The sequence below is a fragment of the Nerophis ophidion genome, linkage group LG25 (assembly GCF_033978795.1).
Source record: "Nerophis ophidion isolate RoL-2023_Sa linkage group LG25, RoL_Noph_v1.0, whole genome shotgun sequence".
NCBI classification, from domain to species: Eukaryota; Metazoa; Chordata; class Actinopteri; order Syngnathiformes; family Syngnathidae; genus Nerophis; species Nerophis ophidion.
The window spans coordinates 17,026,820-17,045,118 of record NC_084635.1 but is presented as its reverse complement, the minus strand read 5'-3'; the positions used below and the strand labels follow the sequence as shown (position 1 = coordinate 17,045,118).

The window sequence follows — 18,299 nt, the reverse complement described above, 5'->3', positions numbered from 1 at the left end:
CAGACGTGGTTTGGAATTTGGAATGAGTGTTTCGGCCAACGGGAAATAATGCACATTTACCATGTCCAAAGCCTTAAAGGGGAACATTATCACCAGACCTATGTAAGCGTCAATAAATACCTTGATGTTGCAGAAAAAAGACCATATGTTTTTTTAATTGATTTCCAAACTCTAAAAGGGTGAATTTGGCGATGTAAACGCCTTTTCAATTGTTCGCTGTCGGAGCGATGACGTCACAACGTGAAGCAATCCGCCATTTTCTCAAACACATTACATCAGCAAGTCAAATCAGCTGTTATTTTCCGTTTTTTCGACTGTTTTTCGTACCTTGGAGACATTATGCCTCGTCGGTGTGTTGTCGGAGGGTGTAACAACACTAACAGGGACGGATTCAAGTTGCACCAGTGGCCAAATATGCAAAAGTGGCAAAAAATTGGACGCACATTTTACCGACGACAGCTATGCTACGACAGAGATAGCAAGATTTTGTGGTTATCCTGCAAAACTCAAAGCAGATGCATTTCCAACGATAAAGTCAAAGAACTCACAAAGGTGAGTTTTGTTGATGTAATTGACTTATGTGCTAATCAGACATATTTGCTCACGGCATGACTCTAAGCTAATCGAAGCTAACATGCTATTTAGGCTAGCTGTATGTACATATTGCATCATTATGCCTCATTTGTAGCTATATTTGCATCCAGCCTTTCCCTCCACTCACATTTAATGCCAAACAAACACTTACCAATCGACGGATTCAAGTTGCACCAGTGGTCAAAAGATGCAATCGTTGGTTAGAAGGCGATCGCCGAATTCGTCCTCATTGCCGCTGTCTGTCGTTATATTGCTCAATAGCTTCAGTTTCTTCTTCAATTTCGTTTTCCCTATCTGCCTCCACACGCCAACCATCCGTTTCAATACATGCGTAATCTGTTGAATCGCTTAAGCCGCTGAAATCCGAGTCTGACTCCGAGCTAATGTCGCTATACTTTTCTGTGCTATCCGCCATTTTTGTTTTTGTTGGCTTCACGAAGTGACGTCACAGGACAATAGACGGGTGGCTATAACGACGGTTAAAATCAGGCACTTTGAAGTAGTTTTTCGGGATATTGCGTGATGGGTAAAATTTTGAGAAAAACGTTGAAATTTAACCCTTCTGGAATTGTGATAATGTTCCCCTTTAATAATTATGTTGTATTTTATTGGAATACACCTACTTTAGTGCTCCCCTGGGATCCAATGTTGTTTAAAAAGCTCCTGAAATTAGCAGGATAGGGACCCCTTTTGTTTTAAAGAAATCATTGTGTACCACATGTTAAATCAGACTCACCTACAGTATGTAACACTTTTAGCTAATGCCTTGAAGGAGAGGTTCTCTGTAGTTTTTCCTACCATCTGTTTTTCATTAATACCTCTTTTTTCTGTTTGTTGAATAGCAAGCAGCTCCACCGATAAAGAACTCCCTCTTTATTTTCAAGCCTGTAATTACTGATCTAATTTTGCCTAATAATTGCTTCATGGCAATGACATGTATATTTACTCGTACCCTTGTACCCTTGCATGGTGTGTTCTTGTCGTGGAACCATGTTGACAACCGGAGGAATAATTCACACAGATGAGACACTTTCATCAGCCTGCTTGTCTTTTGTGCCACATCAAAGCTGTGGCAGCATCCCTCTCAGCTGGAAACATGAATACATGCATGAATGTGTGTGTTGGTGTTTGTAACTGTAGAAGCTGCATGTGTCAGTCAATATGTGGGGAAAACACAACCTCTGTCATAACTAAACGACACACCAAGCAGTTCATTTTAATGTGCGCGCGTGAGTATACACAATGGTATATCACTCATCCAAGGGGAGGCAGCACTGTGAAGTGCAGTGAGATTAGACGGAAGCCATTTGTTTGTTAATTTAAATAGGTTCATGCATCAGGGTTTGCGAGGGGCTGCCGATCAGAACATTAAGGAATGGCGAACACTGCCCAGAGGTGTTTTTAAAGGCACAGCGGGGCATCAACTGTAAAGAGGTTTAATTCCCCTGAATTTGAATAAGCCCCTGCTTTTCTACCCCCAGAGTTATTTTTTTGAATGCTGATGTTTACAAAATACTGTTTTCACATCTCATATGTATGTTGCAAGCTTTCAAACTATAAAAGAGATGGTATAATGTTTTTTTTTAACCCTTTTGTTGTAACAGAAATTAGCATTTCCACTTTGCGGTTCACTTGCTGCAGTCTCAGTGCATTGCGGATTTTAACTGGGTCCTGTGATGCAAAAACAACTTTTCTTAGTTGTAGGTACTTATTTTTGTTTATTTGGTGTCCCCATAAGTCTCAAAATTTTGAAATCAAACCATGGAGCATGGGGGAGATATTATATAAAACAATCTTGAGTTCTTTCGAACTTGCTCAAAATGAGCAGTTTGGAATTTGAGTTTTTAGTGATGTATTTTACTTACGTCAGCGGTTATTTCTATACGTGGTAGAGCAGGGGTGTCAAACTCAAATACAGAGTGGGCCAAAATTTAAAACCGAACAAAGCAGCGGGCCGAGGTTGAACAAATTAACCTTTTAATAGGGACCCAAAACAAGTTTTGCATTGAATCTTGAACACGCAAGGCTTACAGTATATAAATTTATAGTGACATGCAAAATCGAGTTTCAAATAATAATAATAATTAAAAAAATATCAATTGCATATCAAATAACATTTAAATAAAAATGGAATGCCTCTTTTCGGCGGCGGGGTTGAGGTGGACGGGGTTTGGTGATAGCGGGGGGTGTATATTGTAGCGTCCCGGAAGAGTTAGTGCTGCAAGGGGTTGTGGGTATTTGTTCTGTTGTGTTTATTTTGTGTTACAGTGCGGGTGTTCTCCCAAAATGTGGCATTCTTGTTTGGTGTGGGTTCACAGTGTGGCGCATATTTGTAACAGTGTTAAAGTTGTTTATACGGCCACCCTCAGTGTGACCTGTATGGCTGTTGACCAAGTAGGCCTTGCATTCACTTGTGTGTGTGTATAAGCCGCATATATTATGTGACTGGGCTGGCACATTGTTTGTATGGAAGAAAAGCGGACGTGGCGACAGGTTGTAGGGAACGCCAAAGGCAGTGCCTTTAAGGCCCACCCCTAATATTATTGCCCAGGATGAAATTCGGGAGGGATACTGAACTTCGGGAGTCTCCTGGGAAAATCAGGAGGGTTGGCAAGTAAGAGTGTTAGCGGTGAATGCGGTGTTACAGCAGCGGGCCAGCTCTAATGTTAATTTGATATTGCCTCAAGGGCCAAGTGAAATTACACGGCGGGCCAGAGTTTGACACCCATGTGGTATAGGTTTACTTCAAGAGATTTGCAGGAATCTGCCATTTTTATTCAGTTGTAGTCGAAAGTTGTAACTGTCAAATTGTTTTTTTTCTCTATCTTGTTGTTGTGGGGCCGACAGCCTTGTACATGCACATGCATGCTAAAATACTCTACTGTTGCCATTTCTTATAAAAAAAAAAGTATCATATAGTTGTAACTTATATTTGTCAGTAGACTCAATATTGAAGTGCTAAAAACTACAACATGGCTGACGCGTGGGAGACAGTCGAAGGTAGCTTGGCCAGGAAGAGGGGTTCGACATGTAAATAAGACAGCCCACAAAACAGGGCACTATAAAGACAAAGTCAGAAAGAGGCTTGAAGATGGTTTGTAAAACAATTTGATCCCAAATCTTCACAAAGTACCACCATTGCATGTTATGTAGACCACAAGGAACTGTTTTAAATGTAGGAAAAAAATCATGATTTGACCCCTTTTTAAGTACCATTGAGTACAAGGCCTACTGAAATGAGATTTTCTTATTTAAACAGGGATAGCAGGTCCGTTCTATGTGTCATACTTGATCATTTTGCGATATTGCCATATTTTTGCTGAAAGGATTTAGTAGAGAACATCGCCGATAAAGTTCGGAACTTTTGGTCGTTGATAAAAAAAAAGCCTTGTCTTCACCGGAAGTAGCAGACAATGTGTGCGTGACGTCACCGGTTGTAGGGCTCCTCGCATCCTCACATTGTTTATAATCACAGCCTCCAGTAGCAAGAGCTATTCGGACTGAAAAAGCGACGATTTTCCCATTAATTTGAGCGAGGATGAAAGATTCGTGGATGAGGAAAGTTAGAGTGAGGCACTCCGGGCGGCGGCAGTGGGTGCGTTTCAGATGTAATTAGACACATTTACTAGGATATTTCTGGAAAATCCCTTATCTGCTTATTGTGTTACTAGTATTTTAGTGAGATTATACAGTCATACCTGAAAGTTAAATGGCTGCGGTGAACGCCAGTGTCTCTGAGAGAAGCCGAGGAGCCAAGGTCACAGCTGCCTTTTTGACAGCTACAGTAGGAGGTCCTATAATCCACTGAAGTCTCCGGTAAGAGCCGACTTAATATCACAATTTTCCCATCCAAAAACTTGCTGGTTGACGTAGAGAAACATGTTCGCTTGACCGCTCTGTGTTAAACCTTCACAACAAACAAAGAAACACCGGCTGTACAGCACTCTTATTTGACGTCTCCATTATTAATTGAACAAATTGCAAAAAATTGAGCAAAACAGACGTCCAAATTACTGCGTAATTATGCGATGAAAAGAGACGACTTTTAGCCGTAAGTGGTGCTGAGCTAATGTGTCTGCTACAACCCGAGACGTCACAAACACGCGTCATCATTCCGCGGCGTTTTCCAACCAGAAATTCCGCGAGAAATTTAAAAATTGTATTTAGTAAACTAAACCGGCCGTATTGGCATGTGTTGCAATGTTAATATTTCATCATTGATATATAAACTATCAAACTGCGTGGTCGGTAGTAGTGGGTTTCAGTAGGCATTTAAGTTTTGACTATACCCATTGACTTTTCATGTTAAAAATACATAGATTTTACAGTGTATGCAGTGTTTTAAGAGTGTTGAAGTTTTTCTAAGTATGTGTGAAAGCTGTACGGAATATGTGGAGGGCTTATACCAGGGGTAGGGAACCTATGGCTCACGAGCCAGATGTGGCTCTTTTGATGACTGCATCTGGCTCTCAGATAAATCTCAGCTGACATTGCTTAACACCAGGGGCGCTCACACTTTTTCTGCAGGTGAGCTACTTTTCAATTGACAAAGTCGAGGAGATATACCTCATTCCTATTTATAATTTATATTTATTTATTTATGAAAGAGACATTTTTGTTAACAAGTTAATGGTGTTTAATGATAATACAAGCATGTTTAACACACATAGATTCCTTTCTTTCATGAAGACAAGAATATAAGTTGGTGTATTTGATTCTGATGACTTGCATTGATTGGAATTAGACAGTGGTGCTGATAACGTCCGCATTTTCAAATGGAGGGAAAAAAAGTCCTCCTTTCTGTCCAATACCACATGAAAGTGGTTGGATTTGGCATCTCATTTGTCCAACTTGCATACTCGTTTTTAAACACTTTGTTATGAGAGCAGCATATTTGTGTGTGGCCCTTTAATGTCTGGCAGCAGGTGAGTGACGTCAGTGAGAGTGCGGGTGGGCAAGCAAGTAAGAAAGCGGTCGCTGAGGGCGGGGGAGAAATACATTGGCATCAAACTCCGTAGCTTGCTAGCTTGTGCACGCTAGCTCTCTGAGACTCTTATTTTGTTAGCACAGGCAGGATGAAACAGGTCTTTTATGGTGAAGACAGGAACTGTGCAGTCGGTCTTTAGAGTTTTGACAGTAGTTACGGAGTCTCTAGAAATAAAATGTGTTTCTCTGCGTCCGCCCTGTTAGTGATTTTTTTCTTAAATATGAGCTCGCAGCAGCCAGCGTCATCTCACAAGATCCTCGGGTGCCGAGAATGTCAAACAACTGACGAAAGTGAAGTCTTGGTATGATTGATGATTGCTCATTTTTATGTATATTTTTTAATGCCTGGCTTGAGATCGACTGACACACCCTCCGAGATCGACCAGTCGATCGTGATCGACGTAATGGGCACCCCTGCTTAACACGATAAGTAATTAATAATTCCGCTGGTGATCACAGTGTTAAAAATAACATTCAAATTATAAAACATTCTCATGTATTTTAATTCAACCATCCGTTTTCTATCGCACCTGTTCAAGTTGTCGCATTAATGGTAAGAAGTATTATATTTATTATTGGTTAACTTTAGAATAACAATGTTATTAAAAAGAATAAGAGACTTATTATACTCTAAAAATGTTGGTCTGACTTAAAAATGCACATATTTATTTGTATTCAGTGTTAAAAAATATTACATGGCTCTCACGGAAATACATTTTGAAATATTTGGCTTTCATGGCTCTCTCAGCCAAAAAGGTTCCCGACCCCTGTCTTATACAGACGTTAAATGCATAGGATATTCATAAAATGTATAAGATAAACAGTGTCCCCACTTCACTGAAATTCACCTACCTTCGGGCTTTTGCAACGTAAGCCCTGCAGTAATGGAGAAAACACTGTACTACCAGTATAGTGCAATTTGTAAGTCTGTGTTGTAGAGGAAAAAAGACTGAGATTGAGAATTTTAGTTGTAGCTTTGCCTATGCAATTAACTATTCAAGATAATTGTTTGCATTTGACGCCAATGCTAGAATTCCACATAACCAGTTGGGAACGTGAAATTACTGCTCATTCCACCGTGTACAATACCTAACAATTCTGTAAATCTGCCTAAATGACTGAAACAGGCCCTTTTCAGACTGAGCACACTTAACCACATCTTCAACATACTATTGCTTGTATTCTGACTCGTGACTTCATTCCCGGAAGTGAAACTTAGCGGTGGTCAACAAAGCTAAGATGGCTGTTGTGCAGCAAGCAGGCCACAAACAATTTGAATATAAAAGAGGCTTAAATATTCCTGCAAAAAGCAGATACGAGCAAAAAATCTAACTATGCAATGAAATAAATCCCTATACTTAATCAAAAAAGGTTTTTCGAGGATTATATAATGGTCACGTTCCCAGACATATCGAACTATTGTGCTCCAGATGCTATTTCTACATGACAAAACCTGGAGGTCTACAACTTCTTTGTGTGTGGCTGGGCCACGGAAATTGATATCAATACTATGTTAGTTGCTGTTGCACGCGCCATTTACGAGTAGAGTGTTTTTCCCCAGCGTTATCAAAATACAACTATAGATCTCAACGTTGTGTATATGCTGAAAGCTTCATTCACGATTGTTGACTTTGATAAAAGCTTAACTTTTAGATTTAGCTCACATTTGCTTCCGTTTATTTAGACATGCCGGGTTGACACTTTTCATAACAAACATACAGTGGGCAAAAAAGTATTTAGTCAGCCACCGATTGTGCAAGTTCTCCCACTTAAAATGATGAGAGAGGTCTGTAATTTTTATCATAGGTACACTTCAACTGTGAGAGACAGAATGTGAAAAAAAATCCAGGATTCACATTGTAGGAATTTTAAATAATTCATTGTCTGTCTTTCTGTGTTGGCCCTGCGATGAGGTGGCGACTTGTCCAGGGTGTACCCCGCCTTCCGCCCGATTGTAGCTGAGATAGGCGCCAGCACCCCCCGCCACCCCGAAAGGGAATAAGCGGTAGAAAATGGATGGATGGATTTGTAAATTATGGTGGAAAATAAGTATTTGGTCAACCATTCAAAGCTCTCACTGATGGAAGGAGGTTTCGGCTCAAAATCTCACGATACATGGCCCCATTCATTCTTTCCTTAACACGGATCAATCGTCCTGTCCCCTTAGAAGAAAAACAGCCCCAAAGCATGATCTTTCCACCCCCATGCTTCACAGTAGGTATGGTGTTCTTGGGATGCAACTCAGTATTCTTCTTCCACCAAACACGACGAGTTGAGTTTATACCGAAATGGATACATGGATGATACAGCAGAGGATTGGGAGAATGTCATGTGGTCAGATGAAACCAAAATAGAACTTTTTGGTATAAACTCAACTCGTCGTGTTTGGAGGAAGAAGAAGAATGAGTTGCATCCCAAGAACACCATACCTACTGTGAACCATGGGGGTGGAAACATCATGCTTTGGGGCTGTTTTTCAGCTAAGGGGACAGGACGATTGATCCGTGTTAAGGAAAAAAGGTGAATTCCTGGATTTTTTTTTTCACATTCTGTCTCTCACAGTTGAAGTGTACCTATGATGAAAATTACAGACCTCTCTCATCATTTTAAGTGGGAGAACTTGCACAATCGGTGGCTGAATAAATACTTTTTTGCCCCACTGTATGTTTAAGAAATACAAATAATATCAAGAATTATACTTAAATGGGAAATAATACACGTCAAAAGTATATCAAACAAACCTTTAACGAAGTGATCTCTGCAAACTTGTGCATTCTTCGACTCTGCTCCCTTGGACAGGAATGTGAGCTGCGTGCATTTCTCGTCGTCATTTCGTAAAATGTTGGACTCTTCCGCCCTTTATAATTACCTCTCGAAGAACACAGAAGAAGCATTTATCTTTTTCGTGATTTGAACGATTCGTACGGCCGAAAACAACACAGACATAGGGCATGTTTTCTTCTGAAAGGCTAAATGGCGCAGAGTACCCGGTGAGAACAGAGCTAGCTTGACCACCACTCATATTTAATGGGCGGGACTTGAGCCCAGCGTGACATCGGCAAAATCCAAGCAAATGGGCATTCGGAATAACCACAAGCGCAGTTTAGGCTGTCATCAGCCTCTCCACTGCAGCCTGAGTTAACTACAGCTGCTCCTGCTGGAAAGCGTGGGCTAGAGAGATAGATATATGAAGTAATGAGGTGGGGGGTGGTCAGAGGGGGCGTCTGGCTGAGCTGTTCTACATGAAACGGCTCATAACCCCATTGACAATATCTAACTGACACACTCAGACATGTTACTGGTAACTACATTCAGTGTAGTCTTGAGTAAGACTGCTTTTCCTACTCAGTTTAACTTTCTACATTTTTTAGATTGACAGTGCAGTTTTGTGTGGGAGAATATTTACTGGATGGATGGATACCAGAACTTTAATGCAGATAATTGTCTGATCAATTCTTTAAACATAATCTTGTTATTTGTAATTGCAGATAATGGATATACAAGCCCCGTTTCCATATGAGTTCGGAAATTGTGTTGGATGTAAATAAAACTGGAATACAATGATTTGCAAATCATTTTCAACGGATATTCAGTTGAATATGCTAAAAAGACAACATATTTGATGTTCAAACTGATAAACGTTTTTTTTTATGCAAATAATCATTAACTTTAGGATTTGATGCCAGCAACACGTGACAAAGGAGTTGGGAAAAGTGGCAATAAATACTGATAAAGTTGAGGAATGCTCATCAAAGACTTATTTGGAACATCCCAGAGGTGTGCAGGCTAATTGGGAACAGGTGGGTGCCATGATTGGGTATAAAAACAGCTTCCCAAAAAATGCTCAGTCTTTCACAAGAAAGGATGGGGCAAGGTACACCCTTTTGTCCACAACTGCGTGAGCAAATAGTCAAACAGTTTAAGAACAACCTTTCTCAAAGTGCAATTGCAAGATATTTAGGGATTTCAACCTCTACGGTCCATAATATCATCAAAAGGTTCAGAGAATCTGGAGAAATCATTCCACGTAAGCGGCATGGCCGGAGATCAAGATTGAATGACCGTGACCTTCGATCGCTCAGATGGCACTGCATCAAAAACTGACATCAATCTCTAAAGGATATCACCACATGGGCTCAGGAACACTTCAGAAAACCACTGTCACTAAATACAGTTTGTTGCTACATCTGTAAGTGCAAGTTAACGCTCTACTATGCAAGGTGAAAGCCATTTATCAACAACATCCAGAAACGCCGCCGGCTTCTCTGGGCCCGAGATCATCTAAGATGGACTGATGCAAAGTGGAAAAGTGTTCTGTGGTCTGACGAGTCCACATTTGAAATTGTTTTTGTAAATATTCAACATCTTGTCATCCAGACTAAAGGGGAAGCGAACCATCCAGACTATTATCGACCCAAAGTTCAAAAGCCAGCATCTGTGATGGTATGGGGGTGCATTAGTGCCCAATGCATGGGTAACTTACACATCCGTGGAGGCACCATTAATTCTGAAAGGTACATATAAGTTTTGGAACAACAAATGCTGCCATCTAAGCGCCGTCTTTTTCATGGACGCCCCTGCTTAATTCAGCAAGACAATGCCAGGCCACATTCAGCATGTGCTACACCAGCGTGGCTTCGTAAAAAAAGAGTGTGGGTACTTTCCTGGCCCGCCTGCAGTCCAGACCTGTATCCCATGGAAAATGTGTGGCGCACTATGAAGCGTAAAATATGACAGTGGAGACCCCGAACTGTTGAACGACTGAAGCTCTACATAAAACAAAAATGGGAAAGAATTCCACTTTCAAGGCTTAAACAATTAGTTTCCTCAGTTCCCAAACGTTTATTGAGTGTTGTTAAAAGAATAGGTGATGTAACACAGTGGTGATCATGCCCTTTCCCAACTACTTTGGCACATGTTGCAGCCATGAAATTCTAAGTTAATTATTATTTGCAAAAAAAAAAATTTAGTTTATGCGTTTGAACATCAAATTTCTTGTGTTTGTAGTGCATTCAACTGAATATGGGTTGAAAAGGATTTGCAAATCATTGTATTCTGTTTTTATTTACATCTAACACAATTTCCCAACTCATATTGAAACGGGGTTTGTAATTGTGAATTACATAAATCTGTGTTTTTCTTTAAAACATTTTCAATTGATCCCAGACTTGCAGCAGTGTACACTTGCAATGATTTTTAAAAGCAAAGAAAGGCTACACCTTTTAGAATTTCATTAGAATTTCACACACTCATATTGTCTCTACACAACAAATATCTAATACATACAATGGATACTGTAGACCTATGTCATTTTCATCTTCTAAGAGCTTCTGACAAGGCCAAGCAAGCCCTATTAACTCTTCATGAGTGATCATGATTGACAGTAGCCAGTGCCGTCTTTTTGACAACAAAATAAAAGATTTATTTTAATATAAGACCAATATTCAGAACTATGGGAAACCTATTGAAGATAACAGCTGCATTGTATTAAAACTGCATTTAAACTCCAACGTTCTATTCATCAACATCATTTTATGTCAGACACTCACCGTCTGTTTCTATGCTCTAATTTAGTATATAATAGTTGGAAACACTGCAATGAAGTGGCGACTTGTCCAGGGTGTACACCGCCTTCCGCCTGATTGTAGCTGAGATAGGCACCAGCGCTCCTCGCGATCCAAAGGGAATAAGCGGTAGTAAATGGATGGATAGTTGGAAACACCTTAATTTGATCATGTTTGTCTTTTGAGCAACTGGACTAAAACCCAGATTATGCGCCAGTCTCAACGTGCGGGTTATTACCCGGAAGCAGATTCCATTCGATAAAAACATAGGCAAAAATTGGAATAAGGATCAGACTGTTTATTTGCTTCAAAAATTCAAAGAACGGAACATTTTGAAGTCCATCATTGGGAGAAAAAAAAAAGAAACCGATTTATTTAAAGAAGTAGCTAAGGAAAAGTAAAATGCCAGTTTAATTCGGATTCCTGAACGAAATACGAATGGAATGAAAGAGAATGAAGCAGGTATATTAAAAGGCAAAGAATAAAGTGAACACAAACCTCTTCACGCTGCATTTGTGCTCTCCCAACTAATTAGCAATAACTCTGTATTCCAGACAACTGGCAAGTTAGTCCAGAATAATAGCAACCCTCATCCGGAACATTATCAGCTGGGGCCCGAACGGTCTTATCCTTCGGATTTAAAACTCCTTCCATCAATCCACAAAGCCTTTTGATGAACTCTGAGACATTTAAACATTTTGTTGCCATGATTTTTCATCTGAAAAAAAAACATTCAAAACAACTCTCTCCTGCCGTTCTTTCTTTGCTGCGGATCTGCATCTGGTCCAAGACCTTCTTGGTAGTAGCATCATGTTCGTAGCGCAATCTAAGATCATTTCTCATTGCTGTCTATTTAACATCAGCATAGCCATTAGCGATATTATGTTTGCAATCTGTATCAATATTACATGTACAACAGAGCTAAGCTGTTGACTTGTAAGGAGCCGCCAATGCCTTGTTTGGTGTGACATCATAGGTCAACTGAAAAAGCAATACATTAATCCACGCTAAAAGGAAATAAATGCTCCCCAGTGTACGGGAGGGAGGTACATGGCGTTTGACCAATAGTCTCATTAGAGACGGTGTATAGACACTGGGACTTCATATGTAGGTATGAAAATGCAAAAAAACAATGTTTTTGAAATCAGATTAATTTAGTGCATGGAAACAAAGTCATTGTCATGACCTTGTGGTGACAAAGGCAGGAAAACGTTTAGTGTTTAAACTGTACAAATAAGGCTTCTTACAACACACAATTGCTACTGAAGATGGACACATTAAGAGAGAGATCGTATATGATATACAGTAATCCTTTGTTTAACACTGTTAATTCGTTACAAACATGACCGCAATAAATTGATTTCCGCGACAAAGACATCCATCCATCCATTTTCTACCGCTTATTCCCTTTCGGGGTCGCGGGGGGCGCTGGCGCCTATCTCAGCTACAATCGGGCGGAAGGCAGGGTACACCCTGGACAAGTCGCCACCTCATCGCAGGGCCAACACAGATAGACAGACAACATTCACACTCACATTCATACACTAGGGCCAATTTAGTGTTGCCAATCAACCTATCCCCAGGTGCATGTCTTTGGAAGTGGGAGGAAGCCGGAGTACCCGGAGGGAACCCACGCATTCACGGGGAGAACATGCAAACTCCACACAGAAAGATCCCGAGCCTGGATTTGAACCCAGGACTGAGGCAGACGCACTAACCCCTCTGCCACCGTGAAGCCCCGACAAAGACATCATAAAATATAAATCTAAAATTTTCAATTGCAAAAGCATTAAAAACTTGTTTACTCCCTTCTAAATACAAACCCTGTTTCCATATGAGTTGGGAAATTGTGTTAGATGTAAATATAAACGGAATACAATGATTTGCAAATCCTTTTCAACCCGTATTCAGTTGAATATGCTACAAAGACAACATATTTGATATTCAAACTGATATTTTTTTTTTTTTTTGCAAATAATCATTAACTTTAGAATTTGATGCCAGCAACACGTGACAAAAAATACTGATAAAGTTGAGAAATTCTCATCAAACACTTATTTGGAACATCCCACAGGTGTGCAGGCTAATTGGGAACAGGTGGGTGCCATGATTGGGTATAAAAGCAGCTTCCTTGAAATGCTAAGTAATTCACAAACAAGGATGGGGTGAGGGGTCACTAATTTGTAAGCAAATTATCGAGCTATTGCAAGGAATTTAGGGATTTTACCATCTACGGTCCGTAAAATAATCAAAAGGTTCAGAGAATCTGGAGAAATCACTGCACGTAAGCGATTATATTACGGACCGTTGATCCCTCAGGCGGTACTGCATCAAAAACAGGAATCAGTGTGTAAAGGATATCACCACATGGCCTCAGGAACACTTCATAAAACCACTGTCAGTAACTTCAGTTGGTTCCTACATCTGTAAGTGCAAGTTAAAACTCTGCTCTGCAAAGCAAAACCCAAAACCCCGAGATCATCTAAGATGGACTGATGCAAAGTGGAAAAGTGTTCTGTGGTCTGACGAGTCCACATTTCAAATTATATTTGGAAACTGTGGATGTGGTGTCCTCCGGAACAAAGAGGAAAATAACCATCCGGATTGTTATAGGCGCTAAGTTCAAAAGCCACCATCTGTGATGGTATGGGGGTGCGTTAATAACTTACACATCTGTGAAGGCACCATTAATGCTGAATGGTCCATACAGGTTTTGGAGCAACATATGTTGTGATCCAAGCAACGTTATCATGGACGCCCCTGCATATTTCAGCAAGACAATGCCAAGCAATGTGTTACAACAGCGTGGCTTCGTAAATAAAGAGTGCAGGTACTTTCCTGGCCCTCCAGACCTGTCCCCCATGGAAAATGTGTGGCCCATTATGAAGCGTAAAATACGACAGTGGAGACCCCGGACTGTTGAACGACTGAAGCTCTACATAAAACAAGAATGGGAAAGAATTCCACTTTCAAAGCTTCAACAATTAGTTTCCTCAGTTCCCAAACGTTTATTGAGTGTTGTTAAAAGAAAAGGTGATGTAACACAGTGGTGAACATGCCCTTTCCCAACTACTTTGCCACGTGTTGCAGCCATGAAATTCTAAGTTATTTTTTATTTACAAAAAAAAAATAAAGTTTGTGAGTTTGAACATCAAATATCTTGTCTTTGTAGTGCATTCAACTGAATATGGGTTGAAAAGGATTTGCAAATCATTCCGTTTATATTTACATCTAACACAATTTCCCAACTCATATTGAAACGGGGTTTTTATGTTTTCAACCTTATGAGAGCCAATTAGTCTCCTTCATACTCTTTTAATCTAATATGGAAACGCTGCCTGAGGCTGAACCAATCAGAGGCCACAATACTGAACAGCGTGCTCTGATCAGCTCCTTTTTAAATGTTGATATTAAAAAAAATCAGATTTTATTATCAAAAACCACTAATTTGTGACGCTTGGCTGGCATCGTGGTGTGGATTGCATTCTCTCAATGGGTGCAGCGGAGATGGAACACAGCGTAAAGGTAGGAAATGATTTATTTATACTATAAAACAAACTAAGAACAAAGGCACTGGCACAAAGGCACTATAGAACAAAACAAACTGAACTAGCATGGGAGCTAGAAAAATCAGAAAGCACTAGCATGTGAACTAGGTACAAACAAACAAAATAGCATGGAAGCTAATCGAATATCAAAAGTAGGTTACCACAATGCGGGAAGAGCGACGTCATCTGTTGCATAGAAGCAAATAAGATTCCGAGGACGAATGGCAAATGAAGGCATGCTTATATAGGGAGATAACTAATCAAAGCCAGGTGCGTGTGATCAAACGGAAGGCAGGTGACACGAGTGCATTGCTAAGACAACAGAAACAAAACAGGAAGTGCCACCGGGAACTAAGGACGTCAAATAACAAAACAAGATACCAAACAGAACCAAAACCAGAATATGCCATGATCCAAGTCGTCGATCATGACATAATTATTAACGCACAAATGTTCTGAAAATTGGTGCCATTGAGTACCGGTATCGAGTGAACAGTACCCATCCCACAGTAGCTAACGAAAGCACTGCTCTGCCGACTAAATGACTACCGGAGATTGATTGATCAGCTCGACCACAATGAAATATGCAGCTGAGCACAAAATGGCTGCGCTGCAGGCACACAATGGGTGGATTAAATGTTTGTACACTGAGACAAGGTTCGTACATCAAAGCATATTTTTTATTTGGTGCATGGTTCGTGAATCGAAACGTTTCTACACTGAAGGGTTCGTAAATATTGTCTATTATAAAGTTTGCACATTTTTATTAAGGTTCCACTGTATTTTGTTCAGAAGTGTACTGTATATGTGTATTTTATTCAGCGGTTATCATTTGGACCACATATAATTTAGAATAAAGATAATAACTTGTGCATCCAATTCTTATTTTGAAAGCATGAATGAGGATATACATTGTAGAATTGTGTTAACATATAAAAGGAATGGTTCACATATCTAAGTAATGGTCCAAAATTGATAAACAATTACTCTTAGACTGCAACAAGGTGAGTTAACAGACTGCTCTTTTGCCATTGCTACCATCATTTATTCCACCCCTCCATTATTTCACAGTATACGGTATGGACTGTACCTTTGAAAGACTGTAATTACTTTATTACAAACCCTGTTTCCATATGAGTTGGGAAATTGTGTCACATGTAAATATAAACGGAATACAATGATTTGCAAATCCTTTTCAACCCATATTCAGTTGAATGCACTACAAAGACAAGACATTTGATGTTCAAACTCATAAAGTTATTTATTTTTTTGCAAATAATAATTAACTTAGAATTTCATGGCTGCAACATGTGCCAAAGTAGTTGGGAAAGGGCATGTTCACCACTGTGTTACATCACCTTTTCTTTTAACAACACTCAATAAACGTTTGGGAACTGAGGAAACTATTTGTTGAAGCTTTGAAAGTGGAATTCCTTCCCATTCTTGTTTTATGTAGAGCTTCAGTCGTTCAACAGTCCGGGGTCTCCGCTGTCGTATTTTACGCTTCATAATGCGCCACACATTTTCGATGGGAGACAGGTCTGGACTGCAGGGGGGCCAGGAAAGTACCCACACTCTATGTCTACGAAAACACGCTGTTGTACCGCATGGCTTGGAATTGTCTTGCTGAAATAAGCAGGGGCGTCCAAAACCTGTATGGACCTTTCAGCATTAATGGTGCCTTCACAGATGTGTAAGTTACCCATGCCTTGGGCACTAATACACCCCCATACCATTACAGATGCTGGCTTTTGAACTTTGCGCCTATAACAATCCAAATGATTATTTTCCTCTTTGTTCCGGAGGACACCACGTCCACAGTTTCCAAATATAATTTGAAATGTGGACTCATTAGACCACAGAACACTTTTCAACTTTGCATCAGTCCATCTTAGATGAGCTCGGGCCCAGCGAAGCCAACGGCGTTCCTTGGTGTTGTTGATAAATGGGTTTTGCTTTGCATAGCAGGGTTTTAACTTGCACTTACAGATGTAGCAACCATCTGTAGTTACTGACAGTGGCTTTCTGAATTGTTCCTGAGCCCATGTGGTGATATCCTTTACACACAGATTTCGGTTTTTGGTGCAGTACCGCCTGAGGGGTCAAAGGTCCGTGATATTATCGCTTACGTGCAGTGATTTCTCCTGATTCTCTGAACCTTTTGAGGATTTTACGGACCATAAATGGTAAAATCCATAACATCCTTGCAATAGCTCGTTGAGAAATGTTGTTCTAAAACTGTTCGACAATTTGCTTAAAAATTGGTGACCCTCGCCCCATCCTTGTTTGTGAATTACTTAGCATTTCATGGAAGCTGCTTTTATGACCAATCATGGAATCCACCTGTTCCTAATTAGTCTGCACACCTGTGGGATGTTCCAAATAAGTGTTTGATGAGTATTTCTCAAGTTTATCAGTATGTATTGCCACCTTTCCCAACTTCTTTGTCACGTGTTGCTGGCATCAAATTCTAAAGTTAATTATTGTTTGCAAAAAAAAAAAATGTTTATCAGTTTGAACATCAAATATGTTGTCTTTGTAGCATATTCAACTGAATATGGGTTGAAAATGATTTGCAAATCATTGTATTCCATTTATATTTAAATCTAACACAATTTCCCAACTCATATGGAATCAGGGTTTGTACAAGTACTGTAAATCTAATTGTGTGGTTGGTAAAATTACACATTTACATTGTTGATCATAATTCAAATATAAACAAACTAGAATAAATCTCCCATAAACGTTTCCTTCTATAACATGTTTGTTCTTGTTTTCAAAGGATCCCCCAGTTCTGCCTGCTGGACAGTTCAGCGAGATGTTTGTTCACTTCATCACACAATGGTAAGTCTGTCAGAGTTCATCCATTCCCCGATGACATTAGTTACAATTTTTCTAAAATCTTTTTTTTTAATGATAATATATTTAATTTTGCTCTATGTTACCGTAGTAAGCCCTGCAACTGACTGGTGATGAGTCCAGGGTATACCCCTACTGCTTATCTTGAGTTACCTCGGATGGATGCTAACTTTATTGTGACCCTATTGTGTTGATTAGAATTTGTCAAATGACATGCAGGCTAGAACAATAACATCAGTTAGATAGGGATCAGATAGTGACTGCCTATTTATCTTTTAGTATGAGACGACAGCCCAAAGAGAGACCTGCACCCAATAACTTAATGGTAAGTCAAACCAATTACCATTTTAAGCAGTTGTAACATTTGAAAAAATCTATGTATCCGTCTGTGTACTTAAGGCCTGATCTACAAAGATAAAAATTCCACACGCTAAACCGCGTGTGAAAACTATAAAATTGTGCGTACTATTAGTGCTCATGTTGCATGGGATCTACTAAGACTAACTTGTTTTGATAATTAGTGCAGATTGTCCTATGAGGTTTTTTGCGTGTACTACTGGCATTATGTGCCCATGGAAACCCACTTTCAGATTCATATTATTGTGTTCCCCAGCCTCTGGGTTTTGTAATGTTGAACAAGCAGCACACATCTATAGTATGTATTTAAATGTTCTGCAATATAGAATCACAATCTGACAAGACATTTTTCATGTAGGAGATATATTATAAAATATTTCCTAAATGATCA

General features: G+C 39.8%; 1 protein-coding gene across 2 annotated transcripts in view; it reads left to right on the top strand.

Moving 5' to 3' along the window:
- Positions 1-18,299, top strand: part of map2k5 (mitogen-activated protein kinase kinase 5) — a 151,652-nt gene that overhangs the window by 93,503 nt on the left and 39,850 nt on the right. For both annotated transcript variants that reach the window (XM_061887676.1, XM_061887675.1), the window contains 2 exons: positions 17,475-17,536; positions 17,831-17,876. In XM_061887676.1, the coding sequence (XP_061743660.1) occupies positions 17,475-17,536; positions 17,831-17,876 (108 nt within the window). The remainder of the gene's footprint in view (positions 1-17,474; positions 17,537-17,830; positions 17,877-18,299) is intronic.